This window comes from Delphinapterus leucas, chromosome 15 (assembly GCF_059928025.1).
Source record: "Delphinapterus leucas isolate spDelLeu-1000000601 "Yukka" chromosome 15, BTC_Dleu_Yukka2, whole genome shotgun sequence".
Taxonomy (NCBI): Eukaryota; Metazoa; Chordata; class Mammalia; order Artiodactyla; family Monodontidae; genus Delphinapterus; species Delphinapterus leucas.
In genome coordinates, this window is record NC_143143.1 from 64920033 (window position 1) to 64939998 (window position 19966).

Genomic DNA, 19966 nt, shown 5'->3' on the forward strand with positions numbered 1-19966 from the left:
GAGAAGGTGTCCATCAGGGAGAAGTAAGACCACGACAGAGGCTGGAGAAGGAGGCGCGGCCAGAGGATGAAAGGAAACCATGCTGAAGAAGGTATTGGAGAGGAGAGGATGGACGAAGCCGGGTGTCAGGGAGGGTCCAGAGTGGGCAAGGGTGTAGGGGCTGATGGGCAGCCACTTTCTGCCTCCCTCCCCCACCCCGACCCCGCCCCGCCCGCAGATGGTGGCAGTCAAGAGACCTGCTCTGGTGGACGGATGAACTTGGCCCCCATTTTGTACAAAAGCCCCAGGGTCTCGCAGAATGTCACTCTCAGCGAGGGCAGAGGGAAGCTTGGAGCCCCTTTCCTCCCCACCCCCCAGCCCTCCTGCAGCCCTCCTCTCTCCTTCAAGGACCTCTCCATAGTTGGCCTGAATGGTGCCCTTCCCCTGTCCCCAACCTGCAGTTTCATAACTCTGCCTTCTTCAGGATACACCAGGCTGCTGCTGGGTCATAGCATGTCTGCTTTTATTGATTTGTATCACGTATATTGTCCCAGGCAGGTCGCAAGCTCAGGAAAAGGACCTACATCTGACAGAGCCTATACTTCTAGGGACACTCAGCAAAATGAGGCTGGTATGTGTGTGTGTGTATCCACGTCCTCTCCATCCTCCCAGATTCATCTCAGACCCACTCATTCAGTCCTCTCCATGGTCTCTCTTCAGCTGGTTCCCTCTACCAGGAATTCCTCTAACCCTCGCCTCCATCTATCCAAGTCCTTTCCACCCTTCAAGGCTTGGCTCAAAGGCTGCCTCCTCTAAGAAACTTTTCTCACCACTCCATCATCACCACCACTTGCTGGCCTTCATTCTCTACCACCTTCTGTCACTGGTTAGCCTTTAATTAGATATACCAGTCGTTTATGCATTGAATCCTTGTCTCCCAGGGACTGAATCTGATTCATTTCTCAACCCTATGGCATGTCCAGCACAGGACTGGGTACACAGCTTAGGTACAAAAAGATACTGGTTGGTGCATGCATGCCTCTGTGTGTGTGTGTGTGTGTGTGTGTGTGTGTGTGTGTGTGTGTGTGGTTATGTGCATATTTATGGTCTGTGGATCCTAAGGGGTCTACGGTGTGCACTGAATGTAACCATTCATTTACCCAAATGACATTTATTGAGTACCTATAACTAGAATCCTGAGTGTTTTGGTTTATCACATGGACTGTATCTGTGGGTGTAGTTTGTGGGTGTGAAACCTGTCAGTGTGCAGTATATTGTGCAGGCATTTGGAGCATCTCTGTTATTATGTGGATTTTGTGTGCATGGGGACATGGGAACTGTTGATATTTTGTGTCCTGTCTGTGCAAAAACGCGATCTTAAGAAATTAAGAGTCAGAGACACAGATTTGAGCCCCTGTCACTTACTCGGACCTGATTCCAAGCAAGTCATCAAACTCGCTGGGTCCCAGCTTCTAAATTTATATTATAGGGAAGATAATATCTATGATCCTAGAGCTGTACACCTACTAGAGCTCTATCTCGTAGGGTATTGTGAGGATGAAGGATGAAAAGTAACTGGTGAGAAGGGCTCAGCACAGTGACAAACGGCAGGTGCCCAGTAACTGTGGGTTCCATTTCCCCATGTGTGTGCATGTACGTGTGTGAGCAAGAATCCCAAGCCCAAGGAATGTCTAACCTGGGCCTCTAGACTCCCTCTCCTCCCCATAAGGCCCCTGCTCGAGCTCCCACCCCAGAGTCTGGGACCTGAGCCAATCTAGAGTCACAGTGGATGGAGGACGGACATGTCCTTTCTGGGAGCAGGACTACAACTGAAAGCGGCTTTGGAGCAGCTTGGACTTGGACTTGTTGTACTGAATAATGAGGTCCAGTTTGCTGTGGCCCAGGGTCAGCCGTTTCTCATCCCCAGACAGGCCATTGCTACTGCCATTGCGCTGGCCACCTGTGGGGCCCCTGGGGAGGCCAGGCTCAGGTCCCTGCCTGGTGCCCTGTAACTGATGATACTTGGTGATGAGGTCCAGCTGGCTGTGGCCCAGAGTCAGCCGCTTCTCATCCCCAGAGTCCACTCCAGGCTTTCTGCCAGGGCTCGGTCTGGGGAGATCATTGGACCCAGGCCCCTCACCCCAGAATGGGCCAAACTTCATGATAAGGTCCAGCTGGCTGTGTCCCAGGGTCTGCCGTTGTTCATCTTTACCCTGCTTGCCAGGCCTGGCCAAGGAGTTGGCTTCAGGGGGCACTCTGGAGCCCCCAGCCTTGGGGGACTGTACCTGGAGGTCCAGTTGGCCATGGCTGTGGTTTGGGGACAGCCTCTTGTCCTCTGGGGTCCGATTGCCAGGCCTGGGGGAGCCTGACTCAGGGGGACCCCTGGCATCCTGGGCCTGGGGCAGGAGATCCAGCTGGTTGTATCTCTGATTTGAGGCCAACCTCCTGTCCTCTGGGGCCTGCTCACTAGGCCAAAGGGAGCCTGAGATGGGGGTCACCCCAGAATCAGGGCCCCCTGCTTCTCGTGCCCTGGGGAAGGGGACGAGGAGATCCAGCTGGCCATGGCTCTGACTCAGAGACACCTTATTCTCCTCCACTGCCTCCAGGGCTGTGCCGGGTACCCAGCGGCCTCGTGGGGGGCTAGGCTCCTGGCTTCCTGTGACCCCATTCTCTGGGAGCCCGGACAGAGCTGAGACACCCCGGGGAAAGGAGAGGAAGGGGTGAGGGCGAGCAAGCAGAGGTGACCCCCCTGCCAGGGTCACAGGGCTGGTGCTATTGGGGTTGAGGGCAGGGGAGGACTGGGACCAGGGGGATGCCCCCAGCTTGCTCAGGTTGGCCCTGTAGGGCCCAAGCAGGGGGCCGTGGTTAGGGTCTGAGAGCTGGCATTGCAGGGAGGGCTGGCCATCGGCCTCACAGCGGGCAGGGCCCGGGGAGGAGGATCCCATAGCCATGTCACTGCAGCCGCCGCCTCTTGGCAGAGCTGGGTAGGAGGAGTGACCCATGCGAGGTGAGCACTTGATGCTGCTGAGGCTGGTGCTGGAGCACGACAAGGATGTGGTGCTGGGGATGCCGGGCCTGAAGGACCGGGCCACTGGGGGAGGGCACGGTACCCTGGGAGACAGGGGATCTTCACCTCCGCAGAAGCCCTCCACGGGCCGGGACTCGGCATAAAGACAGCGGAACTCCTGGTCAAAGTCTTCCACGATGCGACCCCTCAGCTGCAGCACCATGCTCGTGTGGGCCTGGCTGCAAAGCCAGGTGAAGCTGGGGGCAGAGGGTCAGGGTCAGGAGGCAAAGTGCAGGACCTTGGGGCCAGGCAGGAGTCACAAACAGGGGAGCAAGATAAAACCACCAGCACCCCTAGGGCCCAAGTGAGGGGGCAGAGCTCTGACTCCGGAGTCTGTTCTAGCCCTAGCTCAGCTTAGTGGACTTCGGCATGTGGTTTCGCATCTCAGCCTCAACTTCCCCATCTGTAAAATGGACCAAGGGCCAGGTTCCCTGAAGTCCCTCCAATTCCAAGGTGCAAGAGTTATTTTCTATGCCAAGGGCATTAAAGTAGTCCTTCCACAGAGTGAGCTCGTCCAGGGCCCAGCCCAGGGCTGTCTTGCTCCCCACACTGGCCCCTGGGCCCTGCACCATGCCTGCCACATGGCGGCTGCTCAGTTCATGGTGGAAGGGATGGATGAAGAAAGGAAAGTTCAAAGCTGCCAGGTCCCAGGCACCCTCGCAAGCCGGTGGCTCAGCCCCAGGCACCCTCCCCGCCATCCACTTGCTCACCTGTAGCTGCCTGCCACCACCTGCTCACCGTCAATGATGGCGAACTTCTCCAGGGCCTGCCCCGTGAAGCGGCGGCCTGCCTTGCTGCAGTATGTGTCCCCACACGTGCTCCGCACACGCATGTTCTGAGCCAAGGAGGGAGGGAGGTTGGGAATCACCTTTAGAGGACAGGGCTCAAGCCATGTCTAAATCTCCTGGGGTCTCTGACCCAAAATAGCTATAGGAGAGCCCGGCCTCCCACTCCCACTGACCCCTGATGCTCACGAACCACCCGACTGACTCTCCTGCCCTCCCTGACTCCACACCCCAGTTCCTGCCCCCGTCCCTTGCTGACCCGTAGGTGCCCTCCATTGAGGTCCATCTTGTAGCACATCTCTAGGAAGTGCCTCAGGTGTTCCTCGGCCAGAAGCAGGTAGACGGGGACACCACGCCAGCCCGAGGCCTCCACGAGGTCACACAGAAGCTCCATGTCGGTGAAGATGTCCATTACCACAGCCACCACCTGGAGGGGGCGGGGGGGGGTGGAGCGCTTCAGCCCTGCCCGGGGCGCTGCCGAGGCCAGGGGTAGAGGCTAGATCCCCGGAAACAGCACTGGACTGAAAAGCAGGAGGCCAGAGCCCATGAGAACACCTGAACTGGGAGGGCTTTTAGTGGTGACCCAGCCTGGGGGTTCCTGACTTGGAAGCTGGGGGGTTTCACTGTCTTGAAGCCCAGAAGGCTGTTTGAAAGTTTTTGTGTGCATTTTTCTAAGGACGGTTTGTTTATCTGTCATCTGATTCTCAAAGAGGTCTGTGGATCAGCTGTACCAGTCTAAAGGTCTACTCTACAGATGGGAAGACTGAGGCCCAGAGGGGGAAAGAGTCAGAAGCAAAACCCAGACCCCACTTCCCAGGCTAGCACCTCACACTCCCCCCACTTGCTCAAGCTGTAGCTCTGGCTGTCTGTCTGAGGCTCCCTTCTCATGGATCAGAGCTGCAGGCCAATGACTGGGGTCTTCAGTGCCCTTTGCTAGACCCACCTGTTTCGCTGAGAAGCTGCAGAGATCTGCTGTGACCTCTTACAACTGGGACCAAGTTTTCTGCTCGGTGGAGAGGCGGGGCTTGCAATATCTGCCGTGAGAACCTCCTCTCCCAGTCCAGGCTGAGAGGCAGGAGGTGCGGAGCAAAGCACTCCAGCTCTGGAGCCAGACAGAGCTGGGTTCGAACCTGCACTCTGCTACTTCCTAGTGCTATGACCTTAGGCGAATTCCTTCACCCCTGGGAGCCTCGACTTCCTCATCTGCTAAATGGAGATAGTGATAGCTACCTCTCAAGAGTTATGGGGAATTTAATGTGAAAATACTCAACACACAACAGAAGCCCAATAAATGTTCCTCTCCTGCTGCCTCCTTAACAAACAAAGCCATTGGGCCACAGGGGGAGGAAGCACTTCCCAAGATCACTCTGAGAGTCAGTGACAGCCCAGAGTGGAAGCTTGGCTCCTGACCCAGAGGTGGAGGGTCTAGACGGGAGGATGAGGAACCAAAGCATTGAGGGATGCCCTAGTCCATGGCACAGGCCTGGCCACAGGTGAGGGGAACAGGACAAGCAAGAAAAATCAAAGGGCAGGGGTGATGACAGCAGCCATCTCACTAATAACCCCATTCCCTGTGCCAGTCAGGTCTGGCCCTCCCCTGCCTGGGACGTAGGTAGACTTGCCAGGGAGGCTCTGGAGGTACCAGCAGGATGCCAGCGTCCTGGCTCCTAACATCTGCAGCAGGTACCCTCAGGGCTGCTCCCCTAGCAAGAGCACTGAGTCTAAGCCACCCCAAACTCTGCCTAGGGTCATCTGATCCATCTCCCTGCCTCCTGAGTCAGAGGCCAGGGCTCCAGGAGTGAGGCTGTGCTAGTCTGTAGCTGAAGGCTTCCCAGGTACAAACACCCCACCTGCTCTGCCGCTTCCCTTTCTCCTGAGCCCTGCTCCCCATCCTTGAGCCCAGCAGCTTCCGCTCCTCTTTCCTTTGGGTGCAGAGCTAAAAGCCCAGCCCTCAAGGCCACGCTGAGGCCCAGGCACCAGCGCCCCTTCCCCTGCTTCAGGCCAGTGGCGATACAGTGCACAAAGCAAGGTTCAGTTGGGACCATTTGTCAGGAGGCAGGGCTGTGCCTGGGGCCCGGGGCCTGAGTCTAGAGCCCTTTCCCTCTCCCTGAGCCCCGGGTTCCATTTCACCAACTGACTGGACCTCATGAGTAAGTCCCAGTCCCTTTCTGGCCTCAGTTTCCTCCTCTGTAACTCAAGGGGGTGGCTCAGATGCTCACCAAGGTTGGGGTTCTTAGTTTGGGGATCACAGACATTTTTGAGAATCTGATGAAGGCCATAGGCCCTCTCCCCCAAAAGAGAGAGGATCCCCCTCTGCAATGAACACCACTTTGCACGCGTTTTCAGGGTGTTTGTGGAGTCCCTGAGACCCATCCCCTGTTCTAAGCTTGTTCATAATGTCCTCGAGTGCCAAGAGGTTACCAAGGTAAATAAAACACGCCCACACTCTAGGAGCTTGTGATCTGATAGGGGGCAGAGGTTCTCGTCCCAATGCTGCCCCCAAGCTGCTGTGTGGCCACACTTCCTCTCCCTGGGCCTCAGTTTCCACATCTGTGAAATGAATGTCTGAAGAGACGAGGCCCTTACCGTGCGGGCCTGGCTGAAGAGGAAATGCAGAAGGTCCTTGATTCTCTTGGCTTTGTTCCGCTGTAAGTGGATCACAGCCTGCGTGGGCCTGAAGCCCGTGGCCCGTGGCACCTCGGGCCAGCCCAAGTCCAGGTCCGGGGGGTCTACGTCGGAGGCCAGGGGGAAGTAAGTGCCGGAGGTGATTTCGGAGAGCAGGCTGAGGGGGTCAGGCCCGGCAGCCCCTGGCCCCACGGCCTCGCCTAGCTCAGAGCCCCCGCGCGCATGGCTGGTCATGTAGTCCACATCCAGAGGGCTCAGGAAGGGCAGCTCCTGCTCCTCGGAGAGGACCCGCAGGTAGGCAGCCTCACCCCGCTCCAGGAGGGCATCGGCCGCCAGCCGGGCTGCCTCGCTGTGCTGGAAAACCCGCGGTGAGCTCTCCCGCCACCGCTGCCGCTTCAGCTCCTCCACCCGGCACCGCAGGGGCCCCGCCATGCCCTGAGCTCCCAGCGCCTCCGAACACGCCTGCCCACCGGCTACCCTCACCCTCCAGCAGGCTCCATGGCCTGCACCCCGGGCTGGCTGCAGCAGGAAGAAGATACCAGCAGAAACTGTCTCCCGCCCGCCTGCCCTTTGTCAGAGCCACGCTCCACCCCGTTGCCCCCGGCCTCGGGAACCTGTTGGGTCAGCCTCACATGTCCGCCTGCTGTTGGGACTCGCCCGCCCGCCGCCCGGGGAAAGGGAAGGTCCTTACTCAGCACACACTCCCTCCGCCACCCCAGCATCACCTGCTGCATCCCCACCAGGCTCCCAGCAAGTTTCCTCCAAACCCTGCCCTTCCGGAGTCCCAGTGAAAAATGCTGTCCCACCCCTGAAAAATTCTGTTCCCGATGTCTGCGTTTCCACCACCCTCAGCTCTGGGGAAGCTCTTGACCTGGTGGCGCCAGACCCCAGCCTTTCTCCCCTCCTCGGGGGCTGAGTATTAAATGGTTAGTGAGAAAGTTGGTTGAGAGGATCGGGGGACACACTGCATGGTCCGGAGGCAAACAGCAGGCCAGTTTCCGGTCTCTGCCTCCATCAAGGGCCTTAGTCCCGGAGTCCTCAGGAGCAGGGTGAGGCTTTGCGCTGGAGAAGGGGACTCAGCAGATGGCAGCTAGCTGAGAAGGCAGGCCGGGCAGAAGTGGTCACAAGGGTGCCAGCCCCACCTTTCTGTGGAGGGACGAGGTCCCATGAGGGTGGCCGGGACAGCAGAAGACCTAATGCCATGTCTCAACGACCCCGTTTAGTACTGGCTGCATTTGCTTTAACTGATCTGTGATCATGTCCAGATCAGACACAGGTTCCTCTATGCCCACAAAGCTTCACTTGGGGCCCAATACATGCACAGCGGGGCTGGTGCTGGCGAGGGGATTTAGGGGCTCCCTGCATCAAGCTGGGCCCTGGGACTAAAGACGAATGGGGCTTTGTCTTTGAGGATCCTAGAGGGGCCCAGGAGGGGCAGGGGCAGAGATCAGAGCCCCGGGTACTCTAAGGAGGCCCTTCCCTGGGCGTGGGGAGGCTGCGTGAGGGGCAGGGGGAGCCAGACTGTGGGAGGGTAACAAGCCACGGGGGTAGCCGAGGTGGCAGGGCCTTATCTCTGGATTTGTTTAGGGGGAGAACAGGGCCATATCTGGGTCAGAGAAGCACTCCTGGGAGGGGAGGAGTCATGTTTCTGTGTTGCTGAGTTCCTGTGTTTATCCCTCAGTGTGTATACGTCTACCTGACAGTACATATTTTTGGATCTTTTAAAAAATTATTTTTAATTAACATAAAGTTTACCATCTTAACCATTTTTAACTGTGCAGTTCCGTGGTATTAAGTACACTCATATTGCTGTGCAACCGTCACCACCATCCATCTCCAGAACTTTTTCATCTTTCCCAACTGAAACTCTGTACCTATGAAAGGCTAAGTACCCTCCTCACCCCCTGATAGCCACCACTGTACTTTCTGAGTGTGAATTTGACTACTCTGGCTACCTCATGTGAGTGGAATCATACAGTCTTTGTCTTTTTTGTGACTGGCATATTTCACCTAGCATACAGGTTCACTCGTGTTGAAGCATGTGACAGGATTTCCCTCCTTTTTAAGGCTGAATAATATTCCATTGTGTGTATATACCACATTGTTTATCCATTCATCCACTGATGGTCACTTGGATTGTTTCCACCTTTTGGCTATTGTGAATAATACTGCTTGAACATGGGTGTACAAAGTTGGCTCTGTATTTTTTAATATTTCCCTCCATGCCCACATTTGTATTAGATTCCATTTTTTTAAGTAAAAAAAAAAACACTGAATATTGACAATTTCACGTGGCTCAACTCAACATAGACAGGAACACCTCAGAGATATTATGGGTTCAGTTCCAGACCACCGCAATAAGGCAAATATTGATATCTCAGTAAAGTGAATCACACAATTTTTTTGGTTTCCCAGTGCATCCAGAAGTTACATTTACACTATACTATAGTCTATTAAGTGTGCAATAGAATTATGTCTAAAAAAACAATGTACATACCATAATGAAAAAATACTTTATTGCTAAAAAATGCTAGCCATCATCTGAGAACTCAGGGTTGCTACAAACCTTCAGTTGGTAAAAAAAAAAAAAAACAGTATCTGCAAAGCACTGTATAGTGAAGTACAATAAAATGAGGTATGCCTGTACACTATACCTACGCATTACTATATACCTGGGCGTGTGTGTACTTTACATACTGTCTATTTGTGACGTTTGTGTGTCTGCTTGGCTGTCTTTACGTATCTAGCTGCACATCAGTGTATATTTACCTGCTTGTGCATCTGTGTGTGTTCTCGTGTATGTGTCTGGGTGCATATCTGTGTGCATGAATGTCTGCGCAGCAGGGGTGGTCTTTGACCCTAACATTGGACTGTGGTACTAAGTGTCTGTACAAGGGAGCTCAGCTGAGAGGGGCAAGGATGGGAAGACTGAGTTGAAAAGGGCTCCAAGGGATCCCGGATACCCTGATAATAAAAGCGTATAAATCAAACGAAATCCCCCAGGGCTGCAGGACTGTCCACCCGTCCTATGGGCTGAGTGGGTAAAGGGCAATGGGAGGGCAGACAAGTATATCCTAGCCTTGGGGCTGAGTCTAGGGGTGGGGACCCAGGGTGACGAGAGCCATACAGATAGCTAAGCCCAGACCCTGGATGCAGTGGGTCGGGCATAGCCCCCTAATAACTGTTATTAAGAGGAAGAAAATTATTTTCCTGTCCAGGGGGTGTGTCAGGCCCCTGCCTGGCATCATTCTGCTATCCTAGGGGCCATTTAGCCTTGTCTGTTCTTTCTTAGAAGCTGAGTGGCACCTGGGCAGGTGAATGTCGTGTGGGGCTGGTGGGAGCAGAAGCCGGGCTGCAGCCCTTCATTTGCAGGCTGCTCTGATGCCAACACTGCCACACACCTTTACTGTGGCACCTCTGGGTCAGGGGAGACAGGATTCCCGGGAGGAGCAGTCAGGGCTAGTAGGGGTGCCAGAGTGTGCCTAAATCCCTTGAATGAAGGCAAAGTGACCTAAGAGCCTGACACAGGCACAAGTCGTGAGGATTCCCAGAGACTGGCTCGAGCTGGGTATTAAAGGATGAGACAGATTTTGAGACGTGCAGGGTGGAGGGCTGGGCGTTCCAGGCTGGAGGACTAGAGGGGCGGGGGCCTGCCTACTGAAGGTATTGCAAGCAGCAGTGCAGGGAAAGGGCTGCCAGAAAGGCCGTCTGGAGCCACACCCTGAAGAGGGCCTTGCTGAGGCCCAGAGGTTGGCAAGATCCATCGAGCGGTATTTTAGGATAACTTAGGAAGCAGGCCCCCGGGGGCAGAGTGGCCCAAAGCAGGAGTCCCAGAAACAACCCAGATGGTGTGGTTTGCTGTTCTTGAGCGCCACACAGGCCTTCAGGAGGCCACACTGGCTCTGGAACTTAATGGGTGAGCCAAACAATCACAACTCTGAGTCACGGTGGCGTAATCTGTAAAATGGGACCAACACCATCTCCTTCACCAGGTGGTTGTGAGGAACAAGTGGACTACTCTGTGTCAAGCGCCTGACTGAGAGAACGAGGAGCTCAGTACATGCTGAATTTAGAGCTTTTCCAGCCATGAAGGGGTAGGGGCTCAGTGAAGGCCTGACGGCAAACGAAGCAGCACCACGGAAGCTCCTTCGGGTCCGTCTCCGGCCTCTTCCAGACCAAAGGCCAGCCCTGAAGGTGAACATGGCCTTGGGCCATGTCAGTGGAGTGTGGCTCTGAGATTTGGCCTCTCATCCCAGCTCACAGGAGTCAAGGTCCTCTCTCCACTCTGCATACACAGACGAGCACTGGGCAAGTACGATCACAAGGAATAAGGATTTTGGCATTCTGCTTTGGAAAGGTGACTGTGTCTGGGTCTACACTGTAACACTGTAACAATGGGGTCTCACCCTTTCCCCCACGTCCTTCCCTCCACCCCCTCTACCTATCCGTCCACCGTATTCCATCCCACAGTGGGAGACCTGTCCCCACTCCCCATGTTTCCATAAGGGGAGAGAATTCCCACTCCACTCTCCTGGAGGGGAAGGGTGAGAGGACCACTCCCTAAATCCTCACAGGCTTCATCCTCCCCAGAGGAGGGGAATGGCTTGGCTGATTAGTGGCTTAGGGAAAGAGCTGAGCTCAAATATTTCTGGGTTTCTCTCTCTCTCTCTCTCACTCTTGGTTCTGCTGTAGGCATAAGTAGCATATTCTCCATTGATCTACACTGCAAAATTCCACAGGAGGTTCTGTCCCTGCCAGGGAGAGAGGTCTGCCCCTTTTTGGGGGGCGGGGGGCGTGGTGTTTATTTGGGGGAGGATATTATTAAGTCCATCTGGCCCAAAAGCAAAAGCTACATTCTCCAATCCGCTTTATCAGAAATACTGGTAAAGCCCCCATTTTGATGTCCATGTGTCTGTCTCTTATTTTTCAGTTCATTCTGGACTTGGGAGGGGAAGAAGGCATATTAGCCATTGATCTCTTAAGCCCCCAACATTATAGATCCAGCCACGTCTCCCTCCCCATCCCCTCTCCCTCTGCCCATTCAGTCCACCCAACATATATTTAATGCTAACTGTAGGCCAGCACTGTGGTCCCAAAGATGAGTAAGACTTAGTCTGTGCCCTGGAGGAACTCAGTTTAGTGGGGAAGGCAGACTCAGAAATAATTATAAGCCACAGAATAAGCTGAGGTATAAACCAGTTGCTTGGGGTTTAGAGCTCATGAGTCATTCTGGAAGCTTAGAGGAACCATGTTCCGCCCTCCACCCCCAATTAGAGTACAGCCCTGTTGTAGGCTCTTTCTCAGATGGTGACTGGGAGGTGAAGGAACTGTTTCTGGCCACAGGGAGGGAGAAAAAGAGGGAAGAAGCAAGCCAGCACAGGTCAGTGATTCTGGTTCCCGACTGTGAAAACTTGAGTGAGCCTCTCAGAGCTTCAGAGGCTGGAGGTCTCCAAGTCCCTTCTAGTGCTCACATTGTGTTCTATCACTTTTTGACGTTACGGGTCAGTGCTTGAAGATTCCCTTCCCGGAAATCCCCGGCCAGGATCTCCAGGACCTTTTCTCGCCTCCTCAGAGGGGTGGAGGCCCTTGACCTGGGCAGGGTCTGGGCCCTTGGGCTCAGCAGCATAGCTTGAGGGAAGTCCCCTGGAAGCCACAGAAAACTTGTGAGGGGTGGTTATCACCAGGGCAGAGTGAGGGGGTAGAAGATCATGGCCAGGGGCCTGAGGTCTGGCCTATCCTCCCTAAGGCCAAGTCCATGGTGTCAGTGGTCAGGGCACAGTGGGATGCAGTGGGAGAAGGCTGAAGGGGGCAGAACCAGGGTAGCAAGTAAAGGGCTGCTCCCAAGGGAAGAGTTCACTTTGGGACTGTCGGGTTCTCGGCCCACAAACTGCCCACTCCCCTTCCTTCCCCACCTCACCCCAAGCGCTGATAAACTCTAGGTTCCCCGGGCATGGAGACCAGTGTGAGCTCCCTTCCCTCTGGGCCCTCACCTCAGAAATCACTTGCCCCCAACCTGTCCTCCAATCTCTGGTCTCAGGAAAGGCTTCCCTCCTGCCCTCCAAAGCCAGGCCCTTGTTCTCTAGACCAGGCTTCCGCTTCCAGAGGGATCTAACCCTAATTCCTCACGTTTGAGGGACGCTTCCTACTCCACTCATTGCTTTACACTTAATCCGACTCCTCCGCACCCCCATGCAATCTTCAGTTCTTTCCTGTGCTGAAAACACCTGCTCTCCTACCTCCTGCCCGATTCTTCTCCGTTTCTTCTCATCTAGGCACCTCCCAAGATACCACAACTGTTGCCATAACCTGCTCTCAAAAGTCTTGTTCTTGGTGCTTCCCTGGTGGCGCAGTGGTTGAGAGTCCGCCTGCCGATGCAGGGGACACGGGTTCGTGCCCCGGTTCGGGAGGATCCCACATGCCGCCGAGCGACTGGGCCCGTGAGCCGTGGCCGCTGAGCCTGCGCGTCCGGAGCCTGTGGTCCGCAAGGGGAGAGGCACAACAGTGAGAGGCCCGCGTACCGCAAAAAAAAAAAAAAAAAAAAAGTCTTGTTCTTGGGAGAATCTAAAGCCCTTAAGCTCCACCCACTTACCCCCGGTCCTATGCTCTGCAGCACACAGACTTAAGAGCCTCCTCCTCCTGGAAGGCTCCACCCACACCGCCCACGCCTGGCTTTTTGATTCCGCCTCCTACGCTGGTTCCTAATCTCTTCCTACCCCCGTCCCCACCCTCCCCCGGTGGATGCTTTCTCCCACGCCCACCCCGCTCCCTTTTCTACCCTCCACATTTCGTCTCTGGGAACTCATCCAGTTTCATGACTTCAGGTGTCCCTTCTATACCCAAGACAGGGCCAAAGTCCTTGGCCCCGAGGTCATCATCATCCCCCAAGGTCCAGGCCTGCCCTATGCCCTTGCCCTCCCTGATGCATCTTCCGTCAGACCAGCTCCCCATAGACACAACCAACATGCACCAATGCACCAAAGAGGTGGGGTGGGGCTTGAAGACATGAGACTGGTCAGCTTCGCTATGTAAGTGGTTTCTTGCACCAGTAAGTGGTTTCTCCTCAGTGGACCTGCTTCCCTAGTGCATCATGGGGGCAATAATCCCTGCCCCATCTCATAGGATAATGTAATTAGCACCCGAAAAAAAACACAATGCAAAGAAGATTCTTCTTTTCATGCTCCTGTCTTCTGCTAGACATCACCATCTCCCTGCTTCCGGGAGAGCCCTGAACAGCTTTCTTCAGGCTTCAGGTTCAGTGAGGCATCAAGTCCTAACGATTTTATCCCCTGCAATGCCTCTGGGGTTTGAACTTCCTCTGAATTTCTACAATCGCTTCCAGGCCTTCAAGCCTAGATGGCTAGAATCCTTCCTGACTGCACCCATCCACCCTGCACGCCGCTGTGCACCCGCACTCCCATCAGGCCACAGTCCCTGCCAGATGCAGCATTACCCAGGCTTCCCTGAGCCGTGGCCCCATCTGGATCTCGGCAACCTTTTCTTCCCTGGCAACCGACTCAGCTGCTCCACTTGAGTCTGAAGTTTCCTGCTCCGTGCTACGGATCCTCACTTCCTATTTTTCTTTCCACCTACCTAAACCTTGCCCATCCTTTATGTTCCAACTCCTCGAAGGCTTTTCTGAACCTTGAACCTGAGCTCCCTCGTTCTGACTTTTCCTGTTAGTATGTGTATGCGCCCACAGAAGCCCACGTGGCTGGAATACTGCTTTAGTTTTCCTTTTCCTTTTTTCTTTTTTTTTGCGGTACGCGGGCCTCTCACTGTTGTGGCCTCTCCCGTTGCAGAGCACAGGCTCCGGACGCGCAGGCTCAGCGGCCACGGCTCACGGGCCCAGCCGCTCCGTGGCATGTGGGATCTACCCGGACCGGGGCAGGAACCCGTGTCCCCTGCATCGGCAGGCGGACTCTCAACCATTGCGCCACCAGGGAAGCCCCTCCTTTTACTTTTTAATGTAGCACAACTGACCCTTTCCCCATCTCGTACTCCTTTTCTAGAACTAAAAGCATTGGACTTGGGTGTCAGAACCGCCTGAGTCTGCATGCAAGGTAAATCTGGGCTTCCCTGAGCTTCAGTCCCCCTCAGCAGTAACAAGAACTTATTAATAACACTTACCTCACAGAACTGTCACTGAGGATTAAATGAGATACTAACTGAAAACGCCAAGCAGCATCTGGCGCAGAACAGAAACAGAAAAAACACTGGCTGAAGTGTAGCCTGGGCTTTAATCTCAGCTTGACATAAGAAAGCAATACTTGCAATTTTTAAAATTTTAGGCAAATCTGAAATCTTAGGGGTATTTTCACAACATTGTTCAGTGTTTCTCATTTTAAGACCCTATAATATATTCTTGGAAGAGTAAGGAAAATATTTGTTTCTTCTGATGAATAAGTATAATTCCTTTCATGTGACAATGGGAAGTACATAACCTTCAGCCTGTCTCATTTCTGCCTTTGGCTTCCAGGGAGCTCAGAGCAAGGTTTTATACTCAATTGCAGATTTCCTCACTGACCTGTGGGAAGCAGTGTGGGGTGGGGAGGGAGCAAGGGCTCCAGGGATGAAGATGAGGGCTGGGCACTCTAGGCCCCTTCTTACCCTGGTTCATCTTCCAGGCCTCTCTGAGCTGTAGTCCCATCTCGTCTCTTGTGTAAAGGGGATAAGAATCAGGAGAACAATACCTGTTTTACAAGACTGCTGCAAGACAATGCACACCTGAGATCACACTTTATAAATTGCTGAAAAAGTCACGTGAAAGTTGGTTATTAGCGGGCTAGGTTTTCTAACCTACCAATACTTACATCTTATCTCCTTTTTTTTTTTTTTTTGCGGTACGCGGGCCTCTCACTGTTGTGGCCTCTCCCGTTGCAGAGCACAGGCTCCGGACGCGCAGGCTCAGCAGCCATGGCTCACGGGCCCAGCCACTCCGCGGCATGTGGGATCTTCCCGGACCGGGGCATGAACCCGCGTCCCCTGCATCAGCAGGCAGACTCTCAACCATTGCGCCACCAGGGAAGCCCTTATCTCTTAAACTTTGTTTCAATCGTTTTGCAGTTTTTACACCTGTGTCTCTTAATTTGCTGTGATCCTTTCTGGACATACACAGAGTACAAATAAAGGACAAAATTATTCCTAGAGAGCAATCTCCCTGAGAGCAAAGAAAACATGTCTTTCACTTGTTCTGTATAATAACAATTTGCAATAGAAAAACGTTTAGCTAGAGAAAGAACATCTGGCTTTCGTTCCTATTCGAAGGCCAAAGGAGGTACTTCGTACTGAATTATTAAAATAAGCTGAACTGTAGTACAGACTGAGAGAATGGTCCAGAAAGGGGCTTTTTGTTGGGCTTGTATAGATAATGATTTGTGATTTAGTCATTCATTCCTTCTTTCATTGATCAAAGCTTACACTGATGCCTACTAAGGTCCAGCCATGCTGCTGGATGCTGGAGAAACAAAGGCGACTGATCCAAACACCAATGCCCACTCTGAAGGTGTTCACAGTGCAGGATGGAGAGTGGGTATGTTAAAAATAGTTCCTCTGGAGAACACTGCCTGGGGTGAACAGGAGAGGGTGGTATTAGGGGACATGTGTAATTTCTTTAGTCAGAAGAGCGGACAGGATTCCAGGCAGAGAAAACATACAGGGTAGTCTCCTCAGGTAACCCCAAGTGGTCAGAAAAGAAATGGGTTAGAGACTCAAAAAGACAAACAAGGATCAAACTAAGAAAAGCCTTGCAGCTTCCAAGGAGCCTGGATTTTATTTTGGGGGGGCGGGTGTAGTCAGTGAAAGACGCCTACGGGCAGGAAGTGAGGGCTTTGGGACATCACAGACATGATAGATCGACTGGCTCTTTGAAACATGGCTGCGTGTCATAAGTTGCAGTGTTTGGTGATTACTCTTCTTATGGAGACAGGACTTGGCTCTGCAGGTGGGGGCTGTCTGCTGCTGGAGGTATTCATATAGGGCCCGTATGAACATAGGCAACTGGGATGTTGAGAAAGGGCGTCAAGTTCTGGACCAGGGCTGGACTAAATGACCGCTAACGGTCCTTCCAATCTGAGATGCCATGATTCTAAAGCAAGCCCGGTAGCTGAACTGGTGCTGCAGGCTGGGATCTGTGGTTGGGGAGCTGCCCTGGGCAGCAAATGGGTTAAGGCTCAAATAACTTTTATATATAAATTAATGTGTAGAGTTGAGAGCCAAATCTGTTCCATTAATTTTTCCATCCATTCCAGGAGCAGTTAGGTACACACTGTAAAGTTTATTTTGGTGCATGGTATACTTCACTCCATTAAAAATAAATTAATCAGCAAATTCCTGCCTGGCCCAGCTCTGGTTTATGTAAATAGTGCCCAGCTGTAATGAGTTACAAGGTGTTATTATCTCACACACACAGGAGGCTTCACTCTAGAGCTCCTTGTGCAACAAAAGCATCTTAAATAAACTCAGAGAAGGTGGTTTGATTTGTAATGTTTTCACAGAAGTGAGATATACCTCACCCTTATAGAGTTTCTTTATATGACTCATTTTATAGCAAGTTAAATGAAGGAAGTTTGATGGGGGGAGGGGCAATATGGTTCTCCGCCCCCTTTCTTCAATTTAAAGAAAATTCCCCCAGAGATGACCCACACTCAGAGGGAGGAGGGGACTGGTCCTCAAGTGCCCAGACCAAGGTGGCTCTGCAGCACATGCTCCTCGAGTTGGGAAGGGGGTGGAAGGCTGGGCACGGGGCTGGGTCCTGGGGCGGAGCAACGAAGCCAGGAAGAGTGTGTTCTCCTCTTCTCCCCTTCTCCCCAGTACCTCGTATAAGGGGGAGCCAAGAGAGGAAAAGGCAGCATGTTCCTCACCCAGTTCAATGGGAATGTGTGTGACAAAGGGACCTTCCTCTTGAGGCCTCTTTCCAAATGACTCAGGATGTGACAAGCCCCCTGGCCATAGAGGCCTCCTGGGTCCCCAAGGTCGTGGCCTGGAAGGCTGTACCTTGGCCAGAACAGTGACATCTCCATGAGCTGGAGGCAGAAGCAGCAGCAGAGACCCCCCTGAGCCTCTCCGCCTCCCTGTCTCTAACTGAGCTGGGCAGTGCTCCTCGGCTCGTGGCATCCACCATCCCAGGTAAGTTTCTAAAAGACCCAGGAATAAAGAGCCATGGCAGAGAGAAGTCTCTGTTTCTTTTAATGGCCAACTCAACCCCACAGCTCAACGCCGGAGGACAGAGCATGGTTACCCGTCTTGACTCAGAAGCATTACAAACTGCTCCTAGGCCACAGTGGGCCCTTAGGGGGGGGATGGGGTGTCCCCTTTCTAACCTACCCCCATTCCCTTCTGTGGCCTTTGGGAAAAGCTGTCAATCGCATGTTTCCTAGAGGGGACCTGGGGAGTGTGGGCAGGGGAGCTCTTTCTCAGGGCTTCTCTTGAGGGAGAGGACACCTTAGAAGGGCTAAGGGTTCTCCCAGCACCGTACCCCACCCAATCAGACTCCTGGGCATAATAAGAGGAAAATCAACACAAATGGGGCCAGGTATTTGACAGATGCTTTTCAAAGGTCAGTTCAGGCCACTTCCTGGGCCAAACAGCCACCTCTCTTCTGGCAGTTCCTCAGAGCTAGTTGGCCAGCTGTTTGGAGGGACCAGCCCATCAAAGACCCTCGTCGTTGTAAGTTGGGGAATGGGGCTTCAGGATGCTCTGAGGATTCTTCTCCACTAGAGGGCGCCAGCTCACCTCCCCTGTCAGAAGCAGATCCTCACCGTTCATGGAGTCCAGGTACTGTATCTGCAATCAGGAGAACAGGAAACAGGAAAGGGACAAGGGCAGGATGGACGTGAGATGGCACAAGGAACCAGCCTCCCAAAGGAGAGAACGGGGCGGGGGCACGAGGGGCTACTGACCATCCCAGCTCCCAAGCCTGAGGCGGGTGGGGGCGGGGGGGGTGCGGGTAGTGGTCTCTGATCTCCCGGATTATTTCATTTAAGGGGGTTCGAAGAAACAAGTCACTAAGGAAGCTTTCTCAGGCTTTAGGGAATTCCCCATTGTGCCTCTGAATGGACAAATGTCTGACACACAAGCCCTGACTTTGTGGACCAGAACTGTGTGTCTGACTGTCCATTCAGGGTAGCAATGTTACCCAAGGTGAGCCAATTCCCTTCTCTGAGATTTAAGTTCCCTTGTCTGAGAAAGGGGCCCATAATAGTAACGTGTACCACACAGGATGAAGGACACTGCTAGTCACTGGAACTTAAAAAAAAAATGTGTATGCTTCTACTGTCCTCTAGTGGGCCCTGACCCCATGGTTAGTGGGCCCCAGCTTCACCCCTCTAGGATGACTGAGGGAGTTTATCCCCCTGAACAATGCGGAGAGGGGACACCTGTGATGGAGAACAGGAGCAGCTGCAGGGAGGTGTGGTCGGGCAGTTTTGCAAGAGGCAGGTGCTCTAACAAGTGGCAAGTCTTAGGCGATAAAGGCCACCTCTGGGAGGATTCCCAGGCTTCTGCTGGTAAGGAGATGAAAAAGGACAAATGCTTTCAAGTGCACAGGCAAACTCTAGGGCGAGAGCTGGATCAGAGCAGGAGTCAGCACTGGATTCAGAAAGATGAGGCTCCATTTGAGGGTAAGAAAGCAACTGGGAGGAAAGGAGAGGTGGCAGGAGTCCAAAGGCCTCATCTTAGGCCTTGCATCGACTCCCTCTTCCAAGAATTCCTTCACTCCCGCTGCTTTGTTTTTAGGCTGCAGACCCTCACACTCACCCCCAGTCTCTCACACACACCTCAGGTCTGGATTTCCACATGTCTCCAGTGCAAGGAGGTCAACTGACCTGTTATCTCATCTAAAAGCAACTCCTCTTTCCAATTACTCCATTTCTGTCCTTAATGCCACCACTATGCCCATCTCCTGGGTTGAAAATCTCAGCATGATCTCTGACTGGGCCTCAGGCCATCTACCAGACCAACTGGCATCATGGCCCAGGACTAGCCTCCTGGCCTTCCCCGATCCACTCGGTCAGACTTAGTCCCTCCTTTCTTTAGCCTTTCATAGACTCTGCTCCTGCCTGTATACATCGCAGACTGACTTACTCCAGGGTTAGCCTTGTGCCTGACTGGCTTCCTTGCCAAATCATGAGCTGGATCCTTGAGGGCAGGACTGGGTCTTACTAATTTCTGCTTTCTCAACAGAGAGGCTGGTAGAATAGGTGCTCAAAAGGTTTGCTGACAGAACTGGGTCCCCATCAGAGCTCGCTGCTTCCCTAAGAGCTCCATCACTGTTTTCCTAGTGACTGCCTCTCACTGGGGCAATCTGGGCCTTCTTATTGGTGTGGCAGCCCCTTCCTTCAGGGCCCTCGGAGAGGTCCCAGCTGTGCCCTTGTTGTGGCCCCTGGCACAAGCCCACCGCGGTAGATGGAAAAGTTGGGCTGGTCTCTCAGAAAACACAGCATTTGCTCTGCCAGTTGCTACTCCTGTCTGAGGGCGAGTCGAGTCAACAGTGTGAGTCTCAGAATTCTCTGTG

General features: G+C 53.5%; 2 protein-coding genes and 1 long non-coding RNA gene across 6 annotated transcripts in view; 1 reads left to right on the forward strand and 2 right to left on the reverse strand.

The window, feature by feature from the left end:
* Positions 1 to 480: 480 nt before the first annotated feature.
* Positions 481 to 6992, reverse strand: SACK1C (scaffolding CK1 anchoring protein C). Its single transcript, XM_030762932.2, has 4 exons — positions 6418 to 6992; positions 4091 to 4258; positions 3757 to 3881; positions 481 to 3243 (listed from the first exon to the last, which is right to left on the reverse strand). Exons 1-4 carry the CDS (start codon positions 6886 to 6888, stop codon positions 1803 to 1805), a joined length of 2205 nt encoding a protein of 734 aa, XP_030618792.2. The 5' UTR covers positions 6889 to 6992; the 3' UTR covers positions 481 to 1802.
* A 4141-nt stretch (positions 6993 to 11133) lies between these two features.
* Positions 11134 to 17120, forward strand: LOC149747483 (uncharacterized). Its single transcript, XR_016387911.1, has 3 exons — positions 11134 to 11836; positions 14466 to 14516; positions 15337 to 17120. It is a non-coding gene; the product is annotated as an uncharacterized LOC149747483 (long non-coding RNA).
* Positions 16715 to 19966, reverse strand: part of UQCC1 (ubiquinol-cytochrome c reductase complex assembly factor 1) — a 90712-nt gene continuing 87460 nt past the window's right edge. For all 4 annotated transcript variants that reach the window (XM_022592573.2, XM_089896788.1, XM_022592571.2 and 1 more), the window contains one exon: positions 16715 to 18237. In XM_022592573.2, coding sequence (XP_022448281.1) covers positions 18103 to 18237 — 135 coding nt within the window. In that variant the 3' untranslated portion in view covers positions 16715 to 18102. The remainder of the gene's footprint in view (positions 18238 to 19966) is intronic.

Coding starts and splice junctions, on each gene's coding strand:
- SACK1C (XM_030762932.2), bottom strand. CDS start 6,888: ATGGCGGGGCCCCTGCGGTGCCGGGTGGAGGAGCTGAAGCGGCAGCGG. Junction 4,259..6,417: donor TCTTCAGCCAGGCCCGCACG/GTAAGGGCCTCG, acceptor CGCCCCCTCCAG/GTGGTGGCTGTGGTAATGGA. Junction 3,244..3,756: donor GTGGTGGCAGGCAGCTACAG/GTGAGCAAGTGG, acceptor CTCTGCCCCCAG/CTTCACCTGGCTTTGCAGCC.